The 26,742-nt window shown below is 37.0% G+C and overlaps 1 protein-coding gene and 1 long non-coding RNA gene across 4 annotated transcripts; one reads left to right on the plus strand and one right to left on the minus strand.

Moving 5' to 3' along the window:
- Positions 1–23,467, plus strand: ZYG11B (zyg-11 family member B, cell cycle regulator). Of its 2 annotated transcripts, none has more exons than XM_087929926.1 (14): positions 1–128; positions 6,111–6,327; positions 6,915–7,669; positions 12,847–12,987; positions 13,951–14,127; positions 15,739–15,803; positions 16,691–16,790; positions 16,906–16,956; positions 18,276–18,437; positions 19,215–19,262; positions 19,769–19,966; positions 20,052–20,104; positions 21,026–21,123; positions 22,275–23,467. In XM_087929926.1, the coding sequence occupies exons 1-14, from the start codon at positions 126–128 to the stop codon at positions 22,436–22,438; spliced, it is 2,232 nt and encodes a 743-aa protein (XP_087786052.1). In that variant the 5' UTR covers positions 1–125; the 3' UTR covers positions 22,439–23,467. The 2 variants fall into 2 exon arrangements, with proteins under 2 accessions (XP_087786052.1, XP_026562888.1); XM_026707103.2 differs by having other exon boundaries at positions 6,111–6,276.
- LOC148126138 (uncharacterized) lies at positions 12,064–26,727 on the minus strand. Of its 2 annotated transcripts, XR_015742875.1 has the most exons (5): positions 26,534–26,727; positions 26,298–26,399; positions 24,918–25,037; positions 13,451–13,515; positions 12,064–12,393 (listed from the first exon to the last, which is right to left on the minus strand). It is a non-coding gene; the product is annotated as an uncharacterized LOC148126138 (long non-coding RNA). The 2 variants fall into 2 exon arrangements; XR_015742876.1 differs by lacking the exon at positions 26,298–26,399.
- Positions 26,728–26,742: the final 15 nt, after the last annotated feature.

Here is a 26,742-nt window from a genome sequence, read left to right on the forward strand (position 1 = left end):
AGGTCGAGGGTGACAGCTAAGCTGGGGGGGGCCCCGGCTCGCTTCTGCACGGTGGTCGGGGCCCGCCCCACAATAGCACAAACAGGAGGCTAGGAGGACGCGGTTGAGGGGGCCCTGGCGCAGAAATGGTGAGTGGATGGCGGGCGGGGGGGAGAGAATTGCCGCGGCTGCCTGAAAGGGACCGAGAGAGAAAGAGCCACATGGGGAGGGGGGGGAGGGAGAAATGGAAAAACCCCAGAGGGAGTACCCCTCTTTTAGTTTCGGATTTTGGAGTCTGGCGTAACTGCTTTCTTTTTTTGTCCCTCCCGATCTGTCACTAATGCGGATCTTGCCTTATTGGTCTCCAGCAAGCGGGCGAAGATGTCTCTGGGTGTTGTTGGGGAAAGGGACTTTGCTAAGCTTTACTCGACCTAATAGGGTAAACAAATGGTGTTGCGGTACCTGATCCCTCCCTGCCTCTGATGCCCATAAATACGGATCTAGTGGAATGAGGATAGTGGTAGAAATTTGTGGTGGTGGCGGCGGCGGCGGCGGCGGCTTTTAGAAGCGATTGGAATGTGCAGCAGCTATTGGATTCCATTATGGCAAAGCATACATCTATCTATACATCCCGAAATTCTGGATGGCCACTGAAAAGGTGGCAAACGCATCTTACTGTGTCATCTAATGGTAGTTTGGATTTTTGCAGCTGAAATACCATGGCTATACGGAAGATGTATCTCATGCTCAGTCAGGGGAATCTATCCCTGAGCTCTGTTGATGTGTTTGGGCCAGCAGACAGCTCTCTTCCATTACTACATAATTCTATTTACAAATGCTAATGGAATTGGAATCGGAATTTCTCATATAGTCTTGGGTTGAAACTCAAGGGAAGAGACATCAGTTCTTTTTTTCCCCGCTGTGACTCTGAGAACAGGTTGTTAAATTATAAAGAGTGGTATTCTAGATTATTTATATAACATTTAGCTAGGTAGGGTGGCTAGTTTTTGTAAGGTGTAGAAATTGATATAGTATAGTTTTGGTTAATAGGAATCCCTATTCAGTAAGAAAATAACTGTCAGCCTTATTTATGTGTATATAAGAGATATTGACAGAACCCTACAATAGATGGAAAGACAAATAATGGTTCATGCAATATAGAAAATCCAAGGTTTGAAGCTGTAGGGAAACCCTTTGTGTGAAACTCATATAAACCAGTAAGTTGCATACAGTATAACCTACTATATAGTTTAAATTTCATTAGATATAAGGAATAGGGAAAAACTATATAATATTTGTTGAGAGATCTCTTTTTCTGTAATTTCTAAACCTATAAGAACACTGTCCTTTATGGCTGGGTTTTGCCAAGCTATGATGATTTTTCAGTCTAATCCATCCATAATCTGATGTTTGATGTGAATGGTAGTTTGAGTTAGGCTTTGAGCGCTACAAGCTGAGCATTCATAAAGTAAAGCAAAATGCCTCCATTTACTTCAAGGATATCTTGTAAGCTTTCACAACATCTGTCATACCGCTTCTTGGTGAAGGAGAACAGTGAACAATAGAAATCACAACATCGTTTTAGTGTGAGAAAACAAGAATGTTCAATACACATGTCTTAGTATAAAAGATGGATTAATTTTCTGGTGTATGTTTACCTTTAGAATACTTCTTCCAAAGTGATTCTTTGTGTTAAAAAAACTGCAGTATCGTGGCATTATGGAATACAAGCCATTTTATTTACATACCCATTAATATCAAATTGATTCTGGAATAATCTTGTCCAAGAAAAAAGAGTATCCATTGTGTTCTAGAATGAATATATTCATTATTTGCTGAGGTTTATAACCTTTAAAAGGTGTATATAATTGCCTTCCTAAACACTTAAAATACATTCTGTAGTATGTAATAAATAGGCTTTCGGTCTTAAAAGACGTAGGACAGAAAGAAGTATTTTAAAGTTAAGTTAAAATCTTAGCAAATTAAAAAGCTAGAAGAACAGAGGAGTTTCTAGAAAAACACAAAACCTTATTAAAGAGTCTGAAGGCAATGAACTTAGATAAAATGATACAAAAGACTTTAGATAGGGTTAAGACAAAATCCATGCAATTTGTTATCTAATATATTGGAGATTCTGAAAGGAATATAAAGTCTAGTGATAAAAAAGGATTGAAATAGAGAAATGAATACATAAAACAACCACTTGGGTATATGTATAGACATCAGCCCAATATGTACCTCTTTTATTCTAACTTTTGATACAGAGGCCAACTAGGAAGGTGGAGACATACATCTCTCCCATTGGATGTATCTCTTACAACTGGATTTGGAGGCATGTTCCTATCAATCTAGGAGTAACAGGAGTCTTCAACTTATTCTCCAAATCCCATTTTAAGCCGTTTAAGTTACTAGCCATCACTTGTGTCAATAACCTAATTATCTGCTATGAACTTTTATTTTTATTTATCCATTTCTGTTTATTCTAAATTTTCTGCAATCAGTATTAATAAACCCTGGTCCTGGTTTTGAGACACGAACATTTTCTCTTGCCTACCTTTTACATACTCTGCCTATAAAAATATATGATTAGTTGCTGTCCATTGATATTGCATAGCAAATAGTGAGGCAAACAGTTCACATTGAATATTTCCAAAGATTTTGTTCTCAGAACTTTTGTGGAAGTACATTTATCCATTCCAAGACAGCTTTTCCTGCCTGGTTCTATTCATTGTTCTAGAAGAACAATGCTGAGTGTAATTCCAGCATATATGGTAGATGCCAGAAGGAGGGAATAAGTTTTTTAACATCCACCTTGTCTTAGACTGACAAGGTTTCTTTACTGTATTATAGCAACGTAAATTTGTTCTGTGCTTTACATTTTCTTCATGAAATTCTGCTGTAGGACAAGCTCTAAATTTTCTGAAAAATACATTTTCCTAGTTCATTCCCAAGCTACATGATAGAAATGGGCCGAGGATATCTTTTCAGACAGACAGTTATTAATTACCTAGTTTTTGTTGGATTTTTGAGTAAGTAATGAGTAAATGTTATGAGTAAATAATGAATAAATGTTATGAGTAAGACCTGTTGTCAAGGGAGTGGAACTTTTTTCTCTTGATTCACTCTGACAATAACTTTTAATCCATCTTGTTGGCTTTATATTTTATCATTAGGAAAAATACTGATAGGGTTCTACCAACACATATGTTACTGCTTCATAGCTGTTTGGTCTGTAGCAGAGGTGGTATTCAGCAAGTTCTGACCAATTCTGGAGAACTGGTAGCGGAAATTTTGAGTAGTTTGGAGAACCAGCAAATACCACCTCTGACTGGAGATTTTACAGTATCCTTCCCCTGCCACGCCCACCAAGCCACGCCCACAGAACCGGTAGTAAAAAAAAATTGAATCCCACCACTGGTCTGTATGTACAGTCTCCAGATTGCAAGCTGTTTTAATGCCAACTGTGTGCTTCACAATGTTAGTGGCAATAATGCTCATAATTCAAAGTAAGCCATTACTGTACAATTAGCAGGATAGTAATAAGAACTGCATTCTTCCCTTTTTCATATTTTACGCTCTAGTTTCTATTATATATTTTCTAATACATTTTCTAATATTTTCTGGAAGAATGATTAGTCTTTAAGTCTTAAGAATTGGATCTATCAAATTCAATTATAGCTGAGAGAATGAACTGGGTGTTGTATATGCAATTTTTAAATTTTTGCAAAGCCTGGATGCGTTTTATTTTAGCTCATCTGAGTTCCAAGATAAGCTTATATGAGGCAGATAAATGAGACAAAATCTTATATAAAATTTCAAGCTGACATCAAAGAGAAATACTGCTCTTGAGTCAGATTGGTACATTGGCTTGGAATTAAATTTTTTAGTTAAAAGAAATAATTGGTACAGCTATTTTTAAATTTTTCTGTGGGAGTGTACAGCTTGCTTGCTTTTGTCTGCATTGGGTATGAGTCACAATGTTTGTGTTACCCTGTAAACTACTGAAAGCTAAATTATTGAAAATTACAGACTTGTATGTAGATTTAGGAAGAAAACAAAGGGAAAATACCTGGATAATATGAATAAGATGTATCTATGTTTTAGTTCATGAATACTTGGTTATTATAAACTATGAACTGTACACGTTTTGTAATATATTACCGTAACAACATAAACCAGACCAGTGCAGAAGAGACAAGGATAACCCCAAAACAGTTATTGTTCATTGTCCTCCATGTTCACTCTAACATGTTTCTTCAGCATGAGGAAATAAATTATAGGACTCTACCCAAGTCCACAATCTGACACTAAAATCAACTTTGTACTGTGTAATACAAGAAATACAGACTTGAAAAATGATCTGTTAAATCCACCTTAAAAGCATAGTAGTAGTAATGTCGTTGAGCCAGTTTTGTTGAACATATTATTCTTGCTTGATGAGTCAGGATTTTGCTTGATAAGAAAAGGTTACGTTTGTATTACTTTGTATGCTTAAACATCATTTTAGGTGCCACTCTTAAGTATTGGCCAGAGCTAGAGATTATTCATTTGTTGATTCTCTGTTTTTTATATCACACAATAATACCTACATAATTTAGCTTACCTACTTGAAAAAAATTAAATTTAATGAGCTCTTCTCCCTCTAGGTATCAAGCATTTTTGTGGCTGTATGTGTACTACAACATGAATCTCTTTGTGATGGGTGAGGATATAGGAAATAAATGACCTAATACAGAGAAACTACAATTGTTGGGGAACAAAACTGGATTTGAATGGTGTAATGCATGTCAAAAAGGAGAAACTATCACCAAAAAGAGGCCAGAGTATCATCAAATATGGAAGTGATAATATGTGGAGATACAGTTTTGAGACAATTACTGTTATTTAAATAGAAAGGAGGGACCTGTCAAAGGAGATAATGGCTGGTTCACATTTCTGCATTAAGGCATAATCTGATATGCTTGTTTTTAACAGAATACCAGAGTTTGTCTTAGCAGAGTTGCGTGTATTTAGCCACTGAGTGTGGAATCCAGCCAGTGTGGTTTATTTAACGTATCACAATGTATAACATCTAAGCTTATAAATAACTTCTGTATTTTTAATTAGCTGATTCAAGTCAATATTTGCAATAGTGGTGAATATCTGTAGCTAGGGTGTAGGATGAGGGCGAAGCTTGTGAATTGGTTTCCGAATGTTTCGTTCACAGAGTTTAGGGGTCACAAGACCCCATTACAAGATCCCATCACAAGACACCCACTGGTGACTTACCCCTGACCCATCACAAGTCCAACTATAAGACCCTCACTCAACACACTCACACCCATCACAAGAGCCACCACAAGACCCTGACCTGAGGGGACCCTGACCTGATGTGACTTTCCCATCACAAGACCTACTGAGGACACAAAGCCCTTATAAACAGAAGAACACTGACATCCCCTAAACTCTGCTGAAGATGTTACCTAGCCTGGTAATGAAACATTTGGAAACCAACCCACAAGCTCAGAAAATGAACCTTCACCATCACAGATCGTTGTCTGCTATGCTTCCTTAGGGTATTTTAAATGTATTTGGAACAGTCAGTCTTCAAACAGAAAGTAGTCCTTTGTAAAATAGGACATGTGTACACAAACACTCATGCCATCAATATTGCGCTAAGTCTAGTTTCCCTTTTTGTTACATATGTATACTTTAAGATCTGAAACTAAAAGTAAACGGTAGATACTGTATCAGTTTTGAGTACAGGTATGTTCAGTCTTTGGTGCTTGTTTGACCCTGCAACATAGAAATCAGAGTAGGTAATACCACATTTGTAGTTAGAAACAATTCTTTCTTGTTCTCTTCCTTTTTAGGTCTATAATTTGAAAATAAATTACTGTTAAGTCAATGATTTGTAATTACATCATTTCAGCCAGCTAAATACTTATGCAATAGGACACTTATTACAGTACAGAATCAGATTCTCACTACTGGAACAAAACGGCCACTGGTACAACTTCTGTCCTCTAAATTTTATTTTTCATGGTGATGAGAATTGCATTTGCAATTCTCCCTGCTCCCTTGTCAGTTAAACAGTGATAAATGCTGCCTTTTTGAATTTCAAATGTTAGACATTGGACTTCTTTCTGCAGGAAGAGGCTTCACCATACTCTCTGCTTGACATCTGCTTAAACTACCTAACCTCTGACCTTGAGAAGTTTTGTACAGAAAGGCACGATGGGACGTTATGTTTGCAAGAGCCTGGAATATTTCCACAAGAAGTGGCTGACCGATTGCTGCGGACAATGGCATTCCATGGTAAAATAAACCATCCAGATCTGGTAATTGGGGACCCCATTCAAGCAGAGCGTGAGCAATCTTAGTTATTTAAATGAGGGCTTGAATTTCCCTCCATTTGATTATGATCTCCCACTTGATTTGGCCTGGCTATTTTTAGCTGAAGTGATACAAAATTGATGGCATTAAGAAATAAATGGTATTCTGCACCAAGCAAATAGAACAGAATCAGAACGTTCTCTTTCATTAACCACTCTAAATTACAGTACAGCATTTAACGGTATTTGAGGCATGGGTTTTTTATGTGTGCAATTGGAGAATGGAAGTGATACAATAAAAACCCCTTGTATAGAAGTGCTCCGACAATAATACCAGCCAGAACAAGAAAGGTTAAGATGGTATTGTAGTTGTCCAATAAAATCAGCTGGTTAAAATCAACTTATAAGACCCCACTCCGAAAAAATAGCTGGGGATGGGAAGGAAAAAGAGGATGTTTGAAAATAAGGAGTGCAATTGATTCCTACTTTCTCCTTTTCAAACTTGCTTTTTCCTTGTAATCTGGGCCTGAAGTTAAACTTCTCGGAGTTGTAATAGCTGGCATGTTTTTTCAGTTTTAAAGCAGTATATGTGATATGTCTGGTACTCTTCCCTCCCTTTAGGACTGCTTAATGATGCAACAGTGGGGATTTTTCGAGGCAATCAGATGCGTTTGAAAAGAGCCTGCATCCGTAAAGCGAAAATTTCTGCGGTAGCTTTTTGGAAAGCATTTTGCCATCACAAGCTGGTGGAGCTTGATGCTACTGGTGTCAACGCAGACATCACAATCACAGATATCATCAGTGGACTTGGCAGCAATAAATGGATTCAGCAAAATCTCCAATGCCTTGTGCTGAACTCATTGACTCTCTCACTGGAAGATCCCTATGAAAGGTGCTTCAGTCAGCTTACTGGCCTTCGTGCTCTGAGCATCACCAATGTTCTCTTTTACAACGAAGATCTCGCTGACGTGGCTTCGCTTCCAAGACTAGAAAGCCTGGATATCTCCAACACCTCAGTCACCGACATAACCGCAATCCTCGCCTGTAAGGATCGCCTCAAATCGCTTACCATGCACCACCTGAAATGCTTGAAAATGACAACCACTCAGATTTTGGATGTAATACGAGAGTTAAAATTCCTGAATCACCTTGATATTTCAGATGATAAGCAGTTCACATCTGATATTGCACTTCGTTTGCTAGAACAGAAAGACATCTTGCCTAATCTGGTATCTTTGGACATCTCGGGGAGGAAGCATGTCACTGATGAAGCTGTGGAAACATTTGTAAAACAAAGGCCCTTAATGCAGTTTGTTGGGCTTCTCGCTACTGATGCTGGCTATTCATTATTTCTCACGGGAGAAGGGAATTTGAAGGTAGGCGCCTGTTTGTTGAAGTTATGACAGATCTGAATTATCTAATGAAAGCAATCAAACCTTGGTTACTGATGAATGGGCCAACTCTGATGGTTTGGGTTTAGAGAAGACATCGGGATGTACCAAGATAATGGCAACAATAGATACTTATTGATACTTCAAAAGCCACCCTCTTAACTCTAATAATATCTCCTCCAAACTTATAATAGCATGGGGTGCTTTAAAAAAAACTTTTTTTACAATAGTGAAGTCAAACAACTACAACATTAGCAGAAGAAAATTCAGTAGTGGCTGTCCAGTGATCCATTACATACATTGTAACGATTCTAATAAATTAAACATAGCAAAATAAATAGAAACAACTGAAAAAGGTGATGCGTATAGTACCCATTTTTATTAATTCTAGATCATAGGGATCATAGGGTATTGCTTCCCCTTCTCACTTTTTGAGCATAAGGACTTTTCAAGATAGATAACAGATTCACATTCTTGAATCCAATACTTAATATTCAGAGGAGAAAGTTATTTCCATTTACTTTAGCTTATCTTGATAGAATTAAAAGTCCTTCATTAAATGACAAATTCGATATTTTAAGGATGTATAACCACTGTTTGTGGCTGTGTTGCTTAGCAACCCATTTGCAAATGGTAGAAAAATGAATTTTCCAACTGGTGTGTGCTCTCATGACCAAATTTCTATGCCTGACAACAATGCATGTGTTCTGACCAAGGCTTCCGAGACTATAATTACGCACACATTTTAAAAACAAGTCTTGTTTTATGCAACACTGGGAATTATTTTCATTCCCAGTCAGTAACGGATCTGAAACAGTCCCTCAAGATAAACACCAACCTTTTTTTCCTGTGAAGCGCTGCCAATAACAGAAGTGTCAAATAAGTTAGAACAAAAATCAACCGAAATACGAAGAGCTTCAAGAATGAATCTTGAACGAACAACTTTGCTTCCTGCAAAGGTTTTGTCACCTTTGCCTGTCCTTTATACCTTATGGAAGAGGCAATCAACTCCCAGCCTTACTCCTGAGTCGCTCCTTTTGTTTCAGCTGCTCTCACCTTCTAACAGCTCTGTGCACACGCGCACAGGGAATGGGCTCCCCTGGGTCCTCTGCCTCACTGCTGCCAGACTCCGAAGGCTCCGGAGGCAGCACCCTATTCCCAGATCGTCCTGGCCTCACCTCTGCATTGGACGCAGGACTCTCGTCCGAGTCCTCTCTAGACTCCCGGACTGATCCCCTTTCTTCCCCACTGTTCGATTCCGCTGCCATCTGCACAGGCTGCCGGCGAACCACAACAGCATGTGTATATAAGTACATAATAATGCATGTGTAAAAGAAAAGTTTATTTGAATGAGACAGTGATCTTTGCAGCATTTCTCTGTCTCTCTTTATCAGTATCATGTATTCACTTAGCAACCATATAGGACAATGAAGAATCCTTCATAACAGAATGTGCTTGCTAAACACAGGGTGTAGTTTAACATTAGATTTACATCTTTATTATATATTTTTTTCAAAGCCATATTAACTTATGCTTTGATTTGAAACTAAAACAAATGTATGGCTGGACAACAACATGTGTCGTGCACATAATACTAAGATCATTTTTTTACTAGCTATATGGTCCCAATGAGCCTTTTGCATGAAAGAAAAGTAAGGAAAAATAAAAAGGAACCTGCACTCTTAGGATCCTTAAAGGATGGAGCATGGTGAAATCAATACTTTAGTTTTATAAGTTAATTTAAAAAGAGAATAAAAGCTAGCGTTAAATACATACCCAGTACCAGAAAAGACAAAGGGTCTAGATTTTAAGAAACAAAACCTACTTCTTATAATTTAAGAACAAAATTACATTCAGAAAACATTACTTCATGTCTACCAGATCCCACAAAAGTGGTTAAAAAGTACAGCCGATTCTTTTTTTTTTTTTTGGTGGAGCATTATAAAAAAGAAGAAATCGGGTTTTTTTACAACTTTCCTTAGCATTGTTTTTAAAAGGTTGCTATAAAACAATTGGAAAATTGTTTACAGGACTGCTGTAAACATATCTTTTCCGAGCAATTAAAAATTTGAACTGTAAAACTGGACTGGCGTGGAATATCTTTTGCTTAGACGATATTGGAGTTTCCTTAACATTATCTAGGTTTTTTTAGGGAAGATTCAGAAAAATGGAGTGGCTCCAGAGCTAATGTCCCATGATCACCCTTGTATATCACAGCTTGTGAGTGGGTGATCCAAAAACCATGTTTATTTTTTTCTGTGCCTCCATCTGTTACTTGCTTTTTCCTTCAGTGTATACAATAAATCACTTTGCTCTAAAATCCCCAATATTGCAAGAGTGACAATAAGATCACTTTACTTTTTGTGTGGTTAATTTGTTGCTCGGTTGTTGTTCTCATCACTTCCAATGTGCAGAACAATGAGATGTAGGTAGGTGGTGCTGCGTTTCTCTTTGCAAAGAACTGAGAAATCCCTGCCAGCCAAATAATAATAACTACTGTGAAACAGCAGTTCTCTAGTGGGGAATTGGTTTGGAGAGGTGATGGGAATTGCATTTTAGAGGCAGGCTGTGCACTGCAGTTCAGTTACTGTTCATGACTGAGTTCTGCTGCTCTAAATGATAATGTAATTCTTTTGGTTTGGCATTTTGCATACATCAAGCATATTATAGGTCACGGTTTATGGCTTAGTATTTACACAAAAGAATTGTACAATTCTGGTTACTGAAATAAATCATGTCAAACAATTAACTGTACAAACCAGATCACAATGTTCTCTCCTGTTAGTTCTTTAATATTTTCGATATATTACACTGTACAGGTAGTCCTTGACTTACAACAGTTTGCTTAAGGCACTGTTCAAAGTTACAACGGCACTGAAAAAAGTGACTTATGACCGTTTTTCACATTTACAACCGTAGCAGCATCCGCATGGTCACGGGATCAAGATTCAGATGCTTGGCCATCGACTCGTATTTATGACGGTTGCAGTGTCCGGGGGTCATGTGATTACCTTTTGCAACCTTTTGACAAGCAAAGTGAATGGGGAACCATAGTCACTTAACACCCACGTTACTAACTTAAATCCAATGATTCACTTAAGTGTGGCAAGAAAGATCATAAAATGGGGCAAAACTCATTTGACAAATGTCTCACTTAGCAACATAAATGTTGGGCTCAATTGTGGTCATAAGCCGAGGACTACCTGTATATGTTTAGTGTCCTAGAAATGTATATCACTCCTGCTACAAATTTATGTCAAGAGTTAATACCATGAATACCATTCTATAACGCCCTTACTAAGACCACACCTAGAGTACTGCATCCAGTTTTGGTCACTACATTATAAAAAAGATGTTGAGACTCTAAAAAAAGTACAGAGAAGAGCAACCAGGATGATTAGGGGACTGGAGACTAAAATATATGATGAATGGTTACAGGGCATGGCTAATCTAGTGAAGAGAAGGACTAGAGGAGACATGATAGCAGTCTCCCAATATTTGAGGGGCTGCCACAGAGAGGAAGGGGTCAAGCTATTTTCTAAAGTGCCTGTAGGCCAGACAAGGAATAATGGATGGAAACTCAACAAGGAGTGATTTAACCTGGAAATAAGGATAAATTTTCTGACAGTGAGAACAATCAACCAATGGAACAGCTTGCCCTCGAAAGTTGTGGGAGCGCTATCACTTGAGACTTTCAGGAAGAGATTGGACTGCCATTTGTCAGAAATGGTGTAGGGTCTCCCGCTTGGGCGGAGGGTTGGAGTAGATGACCTATAAGGTCCCTTCCAATTCTGATTATCTGTTATCTGAGTTCTTCCTTGTAGGTCAGAATGTTTCAGTTGCAGTTTTTATTAGTATCAAAGATGAGCAAAGTAAGCTTATATAAAGACACATGGAGACTATTTATTAGTCAAATACAATTAACTAAGGAGAAAAAAGATTTGAACTTGTTTACCATATTTAAATTTCAAACTGGATAGAAGGCAATTACCTATTCAGTATAAACTGCGTATACCGTAATGCCAGTTCTGGTGTTATTCAATCTTCTAAAAATCTTTTAAAATAATTTATACTTGTGTTTCAGCACTTTCACAGTTTTTTCTAAACAATGCCTGTATGGGCTAGGTTAGCACAACAAGCTATATTACACCAGATTTGCAAATCACAATTGCTGAATTCACACATGCTAAGCTAATTCCAGACAAATGCAATGTGTGAACCAGGTCATGAGATCATTCCTAAATGTAGCAGATAGGCCAACTCTGCACATCTATTCATAAATAAACTCCAAAGTCTAAGTAAGACTTTTGATGTACATACATCAATCATTGTACTTGTATGTAGATCTGTTTCTATATGTATATATAAAGACACACATATACACAAATGTATATTTCTTTATTGAAATACGTATAGACCACTACTTAGAAAAGCAATTTATTATAGAATTAAAGCATTAGTTGAACTTTTAAAACTCTGAAACAGGTTAACTTTGAGAATGCTTGATCTGATCCAAAAGTACTAATTATTTTGAGATATTCAGTGAGTCTAGTTTTGAATCTGCATTTGTAATGTACTCGCGTACCAGAGTTGTCTACTGGTTTAGAATTTGCAGCATGTTGGAAAGAAGACTTGCCGATAACACTGTTCGTCCAGTTTATAGATAGTGTCATCAATTTGCCTCATTAAGTATGATGATGAAGATGAAACTAGCATGGAAAAATAAATAAAGAGAAAATAAACATAAAAATCGTATAAACGCTGAATATTGCTTGAAAACATTTGATTGTAGTTGAAAATAGCTCAAAGTTTAATTATTTATGAACAATATTAGAGGAGCATATCTAAAAAACCTAATATATTTTGGGAAAATTCTGTCAGCTTAGCTCAGTTGTGTTTTAAGCACTAAAACCAACCTTTTATGCTATGATCCCATGTGCTCTAAAAATCTCAGTTCAGCATATATAGGCTGATCCCCAAGCCCATTTATATATAAAAATAACTCAGAAAAAGTAAGTCAAATCTATAGAATTTTTCAGCAGGGTACATAACTTCCAGACTTTTGTGGTGAAATAAAAATAGAGAATTTGAAAATATTTCTGCTACCTGTATTTTTTTCCCCTAATTGCAAACTGATATGTTGTGTGTTTTGTATTTTGAAGGTTTCTGGAGAAGCAAATGAAACTCAGATTTCAGAAGCTCTGCGGCGTTACAGCGAGCGGGCATTTTTTGTGAGGGAGGCACTGTTTCATCTATTTAGCCTTACGCACTTTATGGAAAATACCAAACCAGAAATTCTGAAGGTAAAACTATTTAAACTGATGGGACAGCTCTCTAATGGAAACACAAAATATGATGGGCTTTAGGAAAGCAGAGATCACGGAAGACTGTGTGCCGTGACAGTTTTGGAGCAGTGAGAGAAAAGTAAAAATCATTATAGCAACAATTCAGAAGCTGTGGTTGTCATGTTTACATAAGTTATGCTAAATTTAGCATAGAAGAAGCAGGAGGCATAACCTACATCCACAAAACAGTGTAGAGCGCATATCTGTATTTGTGGAGTAGGAATCTTATTCGTTCAGTAATAGTCAAATGAAATCATATCCAATTAAATTGACTAGCTTTCCATGTTGTGAACTGGCCAAAATGGTGAATAGGATTAGGGCCTGTCATTATGGGTTGGTACAGCACAGCAGCTAAATAGCCAGCTAAGAAGTGAGTGTTTTTCTGTAGGCATGAAAGGAAAATGTAGGGGAAAGAGCTTACCTTTCAAAAAATAGGAGTGAGCTGTTCAGTCTTCTGATCTCTTCTCCAATGGTTCAGTTTAATAGCTTAAAAAATCAATAAAATCAACATTGTTCATATTATTTATATCATAAAATACAGTATATAGCAGTATACGCAGCTTCAGAAGGGTTTTGGTTTTTTGCACAAATTTATGTGAGACTGTTCAAAGTTGCATTTCATAAGTTTGCCCCAGGCCAGAGAACCAGTTCCCTTTTTCTGCCCACTTTATTCAATATTAAAATAGAAGAAAACAACATGGAGGAGAGCAGAGCCAGGCCTCTAGTCAGGAAAAGAAAAAGTTCGTTATTTCCCTGCCTGCAAATGATCAAGGTAGGTCTGTGAATTGGAGTGTAAGGTACCTGCAAGCTAGTTTAAAGAACTTTGGAAATGCTAAACTAATTCTGCTTTGGATATGGTAGCCTTTTTCATTGTAGATGATAAGCCAGTTCACAATTTCCTCTCTTGATCGTTCATTCCAGCTTGTAGTTGTTGGCATGAGAAATCATCCTCTGAATTTGCCTGTGCAATTAGCAGCAAGTGCCTGTGTGTTTAACCTGACAAAACAAGATTTAGCTGCAGGCATGCCGGTTAGGCTCCTAGCAGATGTTACCCACTTACTCCTTAAAGCCATGGAGCATTTCCCCAACCACCAACAAGTAAGCCTTTCCATTTTTTTTTTTTAGATATTAGACATAGCATTTCAAATGCAAAATCACTGTACTGATTTTTTTTAAAATCCTGTGAGATGAATTTTTAGAATGGGTGCACCAAATGCTTCATATATACTGTTGATTTTGAAGAGAGAGAGAGAGGGGGGGTTGTTAAATGGTTTTTAAAGTGCTTAAATTTTAAAACAGGAATGAATGTGATTGTCTTTTTAAAAAAGTTGAGCTAAGCAGTCTCAGTGTAATATATTATGAAAATAGCCAATATTGACTGATGGAAACAATAGAGAAGAATATTGATAGCTCAGGATTGAAATGAGGGGTCCTTGGTGCTCTCTGGGCTTGGCTGGTTTCTTGCAGGCGTTTCATTACCCAAACTAGGTAACTTCATGAGTGATGATGTTACCTAGTTTGGGTAATGAAACGTCTGCAAGAAAACTACCAAGCTCAGAGAGCAGCAAGGACCCCCTCATGACTAATGGATTTTCCATTCTACTGTTGACATTGCATGTATCATAAAACAGAAGAATTTAAAAAAATAGCATTCAATGGAGATTACGCTAAATGTTGCGAAGTTTGCACCACACCAGAAGCAGACAACTTTTTGATGATTTGGAATCTCACTTCACATTTTTTAGAGAGGAGGGTTCAGGACTCTAAATATAGGGAAGGCTTTAATTTCCCAACAGGTTTTTAACAGGAAGATGGGGTTTTTTTTAAACTTACAAGGGCTACCATTAGTTTTCATTTATGTCCTGTCCCAAAATGACTAGAGGCTGGCCTGCCAATTATTGATAATTCTGGCATTGAAGGCTTTAAGAGAACCTTGAAGTAGAACTTCCACCTACATCTTGTACATTCTTTTCTGTTGTAATGCTTAACTATCCCCTGTTCCTCTGGATTCACATATTCTCTCTTTATTCTTCATCATGGAACATTAATAAGTCAGAAACTTCTCTTTAATATTAACCACAAAGTTAACGTTCATCCAAACCCTAAACTTTGGACAATCCTATGCACTGTATGGTTTGTAGAAATAAAAGAGCTATTAAGGTATCATTTGAACTATCCTTGTCCAGAGTCATTGGCAAATTGTAGGCAATAAAAATTAGAAATTAGGATTCTCAAGATCATTCTTATGGTAATTACTTAGAAGAAACTGCCCTAGCTGCAGTTTAGTGTATCTTATTTAAAGAACCTAGATTGGGCTCATTTTTTTAAACTTTAAAATAAATTCAGTTTACCCTATAAAAGAAACCTCTAACAATCTCTTTTCCTTCTGTTAAGCATATTTTAATGCTTTGTTTCTTGTTACACACTTTTATCCTATAACTTATTTGTACATGACACAATATCTTGCTACAGATGGATATTTATAAACATCCTAAGTGCTGGTGTAGAAAATACAAATAAATACAAATATTTATGAATACATATGCAGTTTTGTATCATTTTTTGCTCAATTTTATTTCAAAATAACATTCATAAATGATAACTCATTAGAGGAAATGACAACTTATCAATATGTTACAAGATTCATTTGGGAGAAATAAAATCCTATCCTGGATATAAAATATTTTTGTTTTGTTTTCTACCTTACAGCTGCAAAAGAACTGTCTTTTATCATTGTGCAGTGATAGGATACTTCAGGATGTTCCATTTAACAGGTTTGTTTTTATTTTTCAAATTGTAAAGACAAGGGATTTGAAGATTGCTGTCTAAATGCAGTTGATCGTTCTTTCTCATTATTGAATAAGTTTAAATGTCCTTATTCATAGCTAATGGATAGAAGGTTTTTCTGTCTATCTGTCTGTGTCTGTCCATCCATCCATCGACCTACCCACCCAATTACTTCTCTACCTACCTAAAATGCCAACATTTTTCTAAGCATATATTGGGACAGAAGTTAGTAATTTATTTATTTATTATTTTTAAATGGTGCATATTCAAGCAATATGCTGACGCAGTCCTAATACCAGGTAAATAAACAATATGATAATTTGCAAAGGAACCTATGAACATAGGTAAAAAACGACTTGGAAACCAGAAAGTGCCGCATATGTTCTCTAATAGACATTGAATAATCTCTTGGCTGTGTTTCGGTGACTGCAGTTTGCTATTGCTTGGACCTAATGCAACCTCTTTCATAAATTATGCTCTGAGTACGTGCATGAGTGCATGTTGTATTGCAGGTTAGAGAAAGTTCATCCTGGAACCACCAGCCAGTGGTGAATTGGCATCTCTAGCAGTCTCTGCCCAGTACTCAAATCTAGATCTTGAAAATAAAAAATGGACAGACAGAAAGACATAGTACTGGCCCAAAGTGGCCGATCTTTCTTAAACCTTGTCAAGAATTAGAGATCATTTTGCTCTGTGTAAGTAGCTGATGCCACCTGTAAGTTTTATTATAGTTCTGTTATACATTGCTATATGTATACATTGCTGTATGAATACATTGTTATACATTCAGCCTTTGAGCTGAAATGTGGTAGCTGGAATTTTTATTTGCTCATTCTCAAAAATTTTTAATTTTATACCTGTGTTTTTTCCCCAGGTTTGAAGCAGCTAAACTTGTCATGCAATGGCTATGTAATCATGAAGATCAAAACATGCAGAGGATGGCAGTGGCTATTATTTCCATTCTTGCTGCAAAGGTGTGAGATTTTGGTGCTTGGCTATTTTAGCCTTAATTACCAAGCGTTACTGACAGTGATCTGACATTTCTCTGTGTTTGTTTTCTCTGTTTGTTTGTTTATTTGTTACTTAAAGCTTTCAACAGAACAAACAGCTCAGCTTGGGGCAGAGCTCTTCATTGTCAGGGTAAGCAGTTAGAACTTGAAATGACTGAAATGCTAAAATTGACTGAGTTGACATAATAGAAGAATGTGGTTTATTTGATTTGGGATAGGATTTTGCATGAACTGTTATACATTCTTTATACAGCTTATAAATTCTATAAATAAATAAACCAGCCACTGTGCCTTTGAAATCGCGTTTTGCCTCAATAATGTGTGAACTCAGTCTTTCTCTGTCACAGTGTTAATGCTTAATGTTAGTGGAAATGCTTAATGTTCCCCTTCTTGAAGGTTTTTTTTTAAATCTGGTTATTTTGGCATGCACAATTATTGTGCCCACTTTCCCCCAAATATTGAAGCATTAATGTGTCCTGTTACTGCTTCAAATTCAAGAGAGGAAAGAAATCTATTTGATTTTTTTTGTTTTTTGATCAGATGTTCTTACACAGCCATCCTAAGTAGTGCATCACAGGTGTATATCACTTATGTACTTCATATACAAAGCATTTAATGATGTTTCAAAAAAATAATAATTAAACTCACTATGATAACAGAATGGATAAAAAGTGGTTATTAGCAAGTTAGTAATGGCCCTTTTTGTTGGAGATCTTTATTTTATTCATTTTAAATAAATAATCAAAGCTCTCTGGGCAATTTGCAATAAAAGATACTTTAGCGATGTTCCTTGTTCGTACTATATGTGAATGCAACACACCTTGTCTAAGTATAAAGTTGAGAGTGATTTAAAAGAAAATATATGCCTGAGAAGACAGTCTAATTCTTAATTTTTTTCACTTCTTTCCCCATCATTTTCTTTTTGAACCATATAACCTGGCCAATTTGATATCCTGCACAGGACTCATTTGAATTTGTCCTATTATAAATTTAATACATAAATAAATAAAAACTGGAGAGTTTTTCTTCTCCATATCTTTTTGTCCAGTGTTTTGATGATGTCATCCTTCAAGAACACTTGCTGGACTTTGATACTAGCAGAAAGTCAGGGTGGAAGAAAAGTAACATTGGGAGAAATCTTATGTCAATATATAATGTATATAGAAGAGAAATTAGCACCACCCCTGCACCTTTATTTGAAAAACAAAGAGAAAGCAACCTTTCTTTCTTTTTTACGCCAGCATTTTTCAAACCTGACTCTCAAGAATTCCCCGGCCGGCATGGTCCACGTGATTTAAATTTGCCAAGTTTTAAAAACACTATTTTTAGGCTATGACAGGAGTGGGTTTAAGGAAATGTTCTCATTGTGACACTTATACGATTAAATATCTGAGATATTAAAAGAGTGATTTAAATAATATCAATTGCTTTATTCCTTTTACCGCACAGCAACTTCTTCAAATTGTGAAGCAAAAAACAAATCAGAATGTAGTGGACACTACACTTAAGTTTACTCTGAGTGCACTTTGGAATCTCACTGATGAGTCTCCAACCACGTGTCGGCACTTTATTGAAAATCAAGGGCTGGAACTCTTCATGAAAGTTTTGGAGGTGGGAACTGAAAGATATAGGTCAACATATGTATAGCTATTATTGTATCTGCTTACTTCAGTTTCCTCACAGAGATAATGAACTTTGTAATTTTGAAGTACTTGAGATAGGCTCCTTATTTTCACAACCAGCAGTCCTCAAACTAATTACAGGTAGTCCTCACATAGGACCACAATTTAGCCCAAATTAGTCCCATTTTACGACCTTTCTTGGCACAATTGTTAAATGAATCATTGCAGTTGTTGAATTAGTTAACAGGGTTGTTAAACCAATCTGGCTTCCCCATAGACTTTGCTTCTCGGAAGGTTGCAAAAGGTAATCACATGACTCCAGAACGTGCAATCACCATAAATATGAGTCAGTTGCCATGCATCTGAATTTTGCTCATGTGACCATGGGATGCTGCAATGGTCGTAAGAGTGAAAAATGGTCATTAGTCACTTTTTCAGTGCTGTTGTAACTTTGAACGGTCACTAAATGAACTGTTGAAAGTCGAGGATTACCTATAACTAAGATTGTCCATAGAAATCTTGTCTCTTCTCTCATCTCAACTCACAAAACCATGTGACCTACCTCTTGTTGAAAGAAGTAAAGTCATTTTGTATACTTCCTCTAACTCAATCCTCCTGCTTTGGATAGCAGTGTGAAAGTTGATCCTATATTGCCAAAAGAATTATTTAATTATTTTTCTAAGATGTCTCAATGTAATCTGCTTGTTATCCAATATAAGCAAATTAGTATCACTTACTAATGGTTGTCTATTGTCTTAATTTACAGTCTTTTCCTTCAGAGTCTTCTATCCAACAGAAAGTTCTTGGCCTTTTGGTAAGATGAAAAGAATATTATTATTTTTTTAACCTGGATGTAGGCGATGTTTGTTTTCCCTATTATCTTCTTTCCTGCTCCCTCTAATACTTTTCACTATTGTACTTGGAATACGTTATCTTTAATTCCATTCTTTTATCATTGGGTCCAGTCAGACCAATCCTGTTCCTTCACAATCTCTATTTGTTTCAGCTTAAGGGTTAGCATTAGACCACTACTCTGTTGACTCAATCAATAGATTAATCTAGACTAACATCCTATTTCCAGCAGTATCAGGGCAACCTTGAGACCAGTCTTCTCCAACCCATTGTCCTCAAAATGCAATAGACTGGAATTTGATTGGCATGTCCAATCTAAATGACTCATATGTTGAGAAAACTATTCTACAAAGTAGGTCAGAAAGTCAAAAGCCATCTCCGCAGCAGTAGTTTTTCAGAAACATCTGGAAAAGCAGCTTAATTAGTTAGGACCATTTGTACTAAAATTTCTTTCTCTTTTTTATTTAGAACAATATTGCAGAAGTTAAAGAACTCCATTCTGAGCTAATGTGGGAAGACTTCATAGACCACATCAGCAAGTTGTTGCACAGTGTTGAGGTGGAAGTCAGTTACTTTGCAGCTGGGATTATTGCTCACTTAATATCCCGAGGAGAACAAGCTTGGACATTAAGTCGAAACCAGAGAGCCTCACTCCTTGATGAACTGGTATAAAAGTGATTGAAAAATATCCTCCTTTTCTCTGAGTTACTTTGTAAACCTTTACAATAACATCTCTTTCTTTGTTTTACAGCATTCTGCCATTTTGAATTGGCCTACACCAGAATGTGAAATGGTGGCATATAGGTAACTATGGATTTGACATAAGTTGTTCAAAAAATATTAATACAAGTTAATATTGACAGCTAGTTTGCTTCATATATAAGACTACTTTTTCCAGAAGTATGTATAGTTGCCTGTCATGACAAAATCACAGTTCTGATTTTCTAAGATAAAATTGAAAAACATTTTAGGTGATAATCCTGTATATTTATTAATGAGTAAATCCACTGAATTCAGGGGGATATTCTTAGTATACATGCATTGGCTTGCTATCTTAGTCTGCCATATTCTAACATGCTCAGTGGACTAAACATTGATATATTCTCCATTTTGAATCTACTGAAGCAAACAATACTGTTGCTAGGAGAGAAAACTGAATCAGTTTTTCAATTAAAAATGATCCAAAAGATGTATTTTCATCCATGTTTAGAATTAGTCTATTGACTCCAGTGCTAAAACAGGTTGAAGCTTTCAGATGGGCAGAATTGCTATGAATAAGTAAGTAGTTATTTCCCATGTTCTGAGTCCTATTTCTGGATGTTGTGCTTCTATCGTTTAATTATCACTTTCTATCCAAACCTCTCCCAATTATGAATAATTTAGATAACTTTTACTTTCTTTCCAAAAATTCTAGCAGACAGAAAACCTGTAGGGCTTGCCGAGGGTCATGGTTTCCTGGTAGGAATTGCTTGTGATTCTACTAAGGAAGAGCTATAATGTCATGATTCATCCTTTTATACTGGGGCTTCAGTTGTATCCTACCAGCTCTAGGAAGCAAGCAATGACAAACCACTTCTGAAAATGATGCAACAGAGCAGCATGGACTTGACTATGTAGTATTCTGGAATCACTTGAAAAGACCAAAATATGTATGTGTGTGTAAATGTTATACTCACAATCAAAATCTCAAAATGATGGATCTTTCCTTTTTCTCTTCATGAATAGGTCATTCAACCCCTTTTTCCCCTTGCTTGGTTGCTTCATGACTCCTGGGGTTCAGCTCTGGGCTGTATGGGCTATGCAGCATGTTTGCAGCAAAAACCGTATGTATTGACACCCCCCCCCCCCAAAAAAGCTCTTTTATATTAAGCAATTCTTTCAATGTGAGAGTAATTAGTAGGCACCAGATAATTCTGTGATAACTAAAAATGCAGATTTGAAATCATTTTGGGGGAAATGGGGAATGGAAACCATCTTGTAGCAATTCTGTGAACCGTTAAAAGGCAAGCTATGTGAGTAGGTAAACTGTAAATGTTTTCAATTTTAGCAGCCAATGATGATGCAGTGGGTGGCATTTTGAAGTTGGAACAGATTGAGCTTGGTCTTTGTTCAACTTTTAAGTCACAGTATATGTCTAACAAATGTAACAAGATATTTGTTATCTTCTTCCTCTTACTTAATTGAAGTGCTCTCCATCCATTTTTGAGTAAACAGAAAGCACTATCAATATAAAATTTGCCTGCCCTCAATGTCAATCTCTATCCTGTCTCCATTGCCTTTTTTTGATGCCTTTCTAAATGGTGCTGCTATGATGAATGTGCAACGCTTGACAGGTAAAATAATTGGCTGAGCCTTCTGGCTTTGCTCTTTGCTGGATTTATTCCTTCAATATCCTTTTAAGCAGAGGTGTCAAACTCAAGGCCTGTGGGCCAGATCTGTCCCATGGGGTGCTTAAATCTGGCCCATAGGGCCAGCCTGGAAATAGCAAAGGACCAGCCCATCGTGCCTCTGGCAGCCAAAATGGGATGCAGGGGGTGTCCCCGTGCCCTGTTTCCAGCCTGGATGGCCTCCTGCAGTACTCTGCCAGCCAAAACAGGGCGTGGGCTGCAGCAGTGCTGCAGTAAGCATCCATCTCATCTCCCCCCATCTGCCCAGCCCAGGGAGAACTACAATGTTGATCTGGCCCTCAAAGAAATCCAGTTTGACACCCCTGCTTTAAAGTCTTGGGTGAAGAAGTACTTATGTGTACATACCATGTAATCTTATGTCCATCATTTCTTCAAGCAAATAGTATAGCAGAGAACTGAGGATGCCTTGTGACAATTACATTTCATAAAGTAATTTTGCTAAATCCATAGGCAGCTTAACCAGAATTTAAATATGTAAAAGTTATATGTGAAACTGGTTGGAAACAGACAGTGAAATTCTAGACTCTTTATTTTATTGAATCTTTCTTTTTTTTTTGTCATTTCAGCTGCCAGGTACTGCAGTATGTTAATTGAAGAAGGTGGATTGCATCATTTGTTTAACATCAAGGAGAACAACCAGACTGATGCAGATGTTCAGCGAATTGCTGTCTCTATCTTAGATAGCTTAGAAAAACATATTTTGCGACACGGGCGGCCACCTCCTTATTAAAAAAACAAATTGAAGATAAGCCAAATTGAATGAAAATGTGTAATGGGGAATTGGTGTGCAAATTATCCTCTCATCATCCCTTACTGAAATGTCTCTGGTTGGAATAATGTTGATAAAAGTGATCGCATTAAGTTTTTGTCAGCTGGTATGGAAGCAGGGCTAGTACATGTTATCTTTAACAGCCTTCGACATTAAGGGATTATCAAAATGATCTGGAAAAAATCCTAACTGGTAATATCTACTGGTATGGCATCTGGTTGTAGAAAAGTGGAAATTGTGCCATTCAAATGCACATTTGAAATTAAACCTGTAGACCGTGTGAGTTCATCAGAAAATTGTTTCTGCTTGCTTCATCCCTTCAAAATAGTTGTGTAGAACTATTCACTGATTCAGTATTTGAAAAAAAAAACTATTTATGCTTGTAATGTCAGCACAATACAGCTCAAAACACTGTCATATATTCACACATTAGAACCCAACAGGTTATGAGTAAGGTGACCAGGGATGTTTGTTCTTCTGTGGATCCTTTAAACTCATGGATTCTTCAGTTTCTACTAATATTTCATATAAGCTCTTTAGCAGAAACATGTTTCAAACCATGGGGTGTTTTTTTTGTTCCATAATATACTTTGATGAAAATATCCATGGAGGAAGAAATGTAAGAATGGAAAAATTGAATCATAATTACAAAAAAAAGTAAGAATATATTATGTTGCTACACTTGTAACTAAGTGTAACTTTGAAACAAGAGTAAAGAAAACTAAAATTTTCTACCGAAAGAATTGCTGGGGAAATTTGCTTAATCTATGGGATTGTACATCTAATCACCTTATTTATGACAGACTGTTAATAGCTTTGTTCTTTCTCATAAATTCCTTGTCAGTATTTGTGCTGTGAGCTTTATGTGGAAGGCAATGCCATACAAAATCTCACCCAACATTTTATGTAAAGTCTGGTGTAAATTACATTCTTGTGTGGTATATTAAAATTTTTTACATAAAACATTCCATGATTAAAAACTTAATAATGCATATGTGTTGATGCTTAATGGAATAAGATGAAAATAGCAACAAAAAGTCCACTCTAAAATAGATGTCAACAATCCATGGTTTGGCTGAGGCTTACTTCCAAAGAAGTGCACTATAATGTGCTTCACCTAGTAGAGGTGTGAGGAAGCTGCACAATGGCTGACGCTATATCATAGTGGGAGCTAATCTGGTTACAAGAGAAATGACAATAGTTTCTATCTCTGAGAAATTAATTATGTGATTTTATGTATATGATTTTCAGAAATACATTTTAAGCTCAGTGAAAGATCTTAGAACATTTGCACAAAATTGTATCTTAAGGCTACAGTCTTGAATTTCAATTATTTGGGAGAAAGCCCCTCAGAATAAAAGAAATGTAACTTCTGAGATAGGTTTATGTGTGAATTATGGCTCCTATCCTGATTTTTCTTATAAATGACATAAAAACCAAAAAGAATGCTTGCTTCCCAACAAGTGTTTAATCTTATAATTTGCCCTGCCTCAAATGTGGATCCAGATGATCCTTCCATTCATAAACCTCCTGTGTATCCCATATTTCTGGGATAAGAAAACTCTTAAAAGGAAAAAAAACCTAGCTACATAATATATCAATATATTAAATCTCATTTCTTTCATTCTGATTTTAATCTCGAATATGGTATGCAATACTCTACCTTTACTAGCTATATTTCTAAAAATCCATGTGACTGAATGAATCCCAGGAATAATTAAGCTGTATTTTTGTACTATTCTTAGACACATAATTATGATCTGGCTCCAAGAATTTGGATAGAATGGGCACAAGATTTTGAAAGAGTTCTTAGGGAGTTGTCTTCTGAAATTCAAACCGGGTATGGTAATTTAATTTTTATCATCGATCTTCAAAATGATATTCATAGACACATTGAAGAGAAATAAAAATGGCTGAGTAGAGCCATTTTAATTAGAATTTTAAAAAGCAAATGGTATAATGACAATGTCTGCCTCTACTGGTCGTCTTCTGTGCCCCAACATGTTTACTGATTTTTTTTAAAAAAATTCTTATTTATTCCCTTTGGTGAATTCAAGCTACATCTGAACTTGAAAGAATGTCAAAAGTGTACCTTATCCAAATGCAACATCAAATTCCTGATTTAGGCCATAAATCTAAACTCAATTGCAGGAAATAAAAGTTCAGCAACAGAGTGTTCAATGTCTGGAATACACTACCTGACTCTATGGTCTCTTCCCCAAACCCCCCAAACTTTAACCTGTCGATTGTTGACCTCACCCCATTTCTAAGAGATCTGTAAGGGGTGTGCATAAGCGCAGCTACCGTCCCTGTCCTAATGTTTCCTTTTTATTTGTATCCATTTCATGAATTAATAATCTTGTTTATACTTATATGTTATCTAAATGCATGCTTGACTAAATAAATAATATAAATATAATAAATAGGTGTTCTGTCTCACCTGTGGCCACGAGGTGAGAGTCCAAATTTCCAAAGGAAAATACACAAACAGACAGGACCAGGAACGACAGAGTTAAATTCCTTTGGCTGAAGCAGTCCTTGGCAGTCTTCCAGAAGCTGCCTGCCAAGTCCGATAACGAGCAGAACCATAAATCAGAGACAAACGCAGCACAGATAATTTGTCCAAACTGCTAACTCAAATAAACAAGTTGACCCGAACGGGGATTCAGAGCTAACACGCCCCCTTATATTCCCTGAGGGGCATGTCAGTCTCTTTTCATGTTGTATTTCATGTTTCTGCCTGCGTCTTTGCCTTGCATCAGACCAACATTTCTCGGCTTGATCCTCAGCCAAGGACTCCAGCACGCTCTCCTGATTATCTGCTGACACCTGAGGCACAACCAGGGAGGAAGATTCTGGGGAGGAAGATGATTCCGAAACTTCCAGCAAAGCAGGCTCAAACCTCAGAGCCAAATCCTCCTCTTCCTCCTGGCTCACGTCTGTGTCTCCCAACAAAGCAGGCTCAAACCTCAATGCCAAATCTTCCTCATCACTCGAGCCTGTGTCTTCTAACAGAGCAGGCTCAAATCTCTGAGTCACAACAAATAGGTATGATAGAATACAACAGGACTTCAAAATTGGCGTGTTCAGGAATGTGCTAAAAAGAAACTGAAGTGATAAAGTCTCATTTCAGTTTTACTTAATTTTAAATTGGCCATCACAGAAGTTTGGATTAAGCAACAGAGCTTCGTCACCTCAATATGTGGAAATGAAGCCATAATGCTTTCTTACTGAGAATGCATATATTCCTGGCACTCTGGCTGCATCGACACAAAACACCGAACCACAAACTTGCCAGCCATCTCTTAACACAGGGATCCCCAAACTTGGCAACTTTGAAGACTTGTGGACTTCAACTCCCAGAATTCCTCAGCCAGCATAGCAACTGTTTATGCAGCATAAAGTTGCCAAGTTTGGAGACCTCTGTCTTAATGTGAGACTCTAGCCTGGTGGGTACTTCAAGTTTCAGGGAATTGTGCACATCTGGGAAACTAGTTTTACTCAAACTAGAACCTCTTATTCAGGTTTAGTTTCCCTCCTGGTAATGTTCGGACTTGTCCGTTTACTTGATAATATGGAAGTATGTTGACATTGCCTGCCTCCAGGATGTTTTTCAACTCCCTCGTCTAGTTTACAGCTTGGAACTTCCTAGTGGTTCCCCCCTATAATCTGGATTAATTCTTTGAAGTCTTCACACCAGACGTCTCCAAATTTATGCTATGCCGGCTGGAGAATTCTGGGAGTTGAAGTCCACAAGTCTTAAAGTTGCAGAATTTGGAGACTCCTGCTTCACGTGGACACGTCCATTCAGTTTTCTTGCCTTTATTCGGCAGTGTTTTGACTTCTTGTTCTATCCTACATTCCATATCCTTGGTATTTCTGTTCATCTACGTTTTAACTAGGTCAGGCTCTGCTTGTTTTCCTGCATCCAGACACGTGCAAAAACAAAAACAAAAAACCCTTATTAAAATCGTTCCTGCATCTTAAAAGAAAAAAAAAACGCACGAAGTAATTCTAACCAAGAAAGATATCTATTTCCTCTCGGCCTAAACCCACCTTAGAAAATACAACACAAAAAGCGAATGTTTGTTTCCACACTACACCAGAGGTCTCCAAATTTGGCAACTTGAAGACTTGTGGACTTCAACTCCCAGAATGTTAGGAGTTGACGTCCACAAGTCTTAAAGTTGCCAGGTTTGGGACCCGCTGCACTACAGCCTTCAACGAAACGAACAGCAGCCTTTCCGGCTTTCTGCGAGAACCAA

This window comes from Pseudonaja textilis, chromosome 3 (genome assembly GCF_049901715.1).
Source record: "Pseudonaja textilis isolate UNSWEBS1 chromosome 3, rPseTex1.2, whole genome shotgun sequence".
Taxonomy (NCBI): Eukaryota; Metazoa; Chordata; class Lepidosauria; order Squamata; family Elapidae; genus Pseudonaja; species Pseudonaja textilis.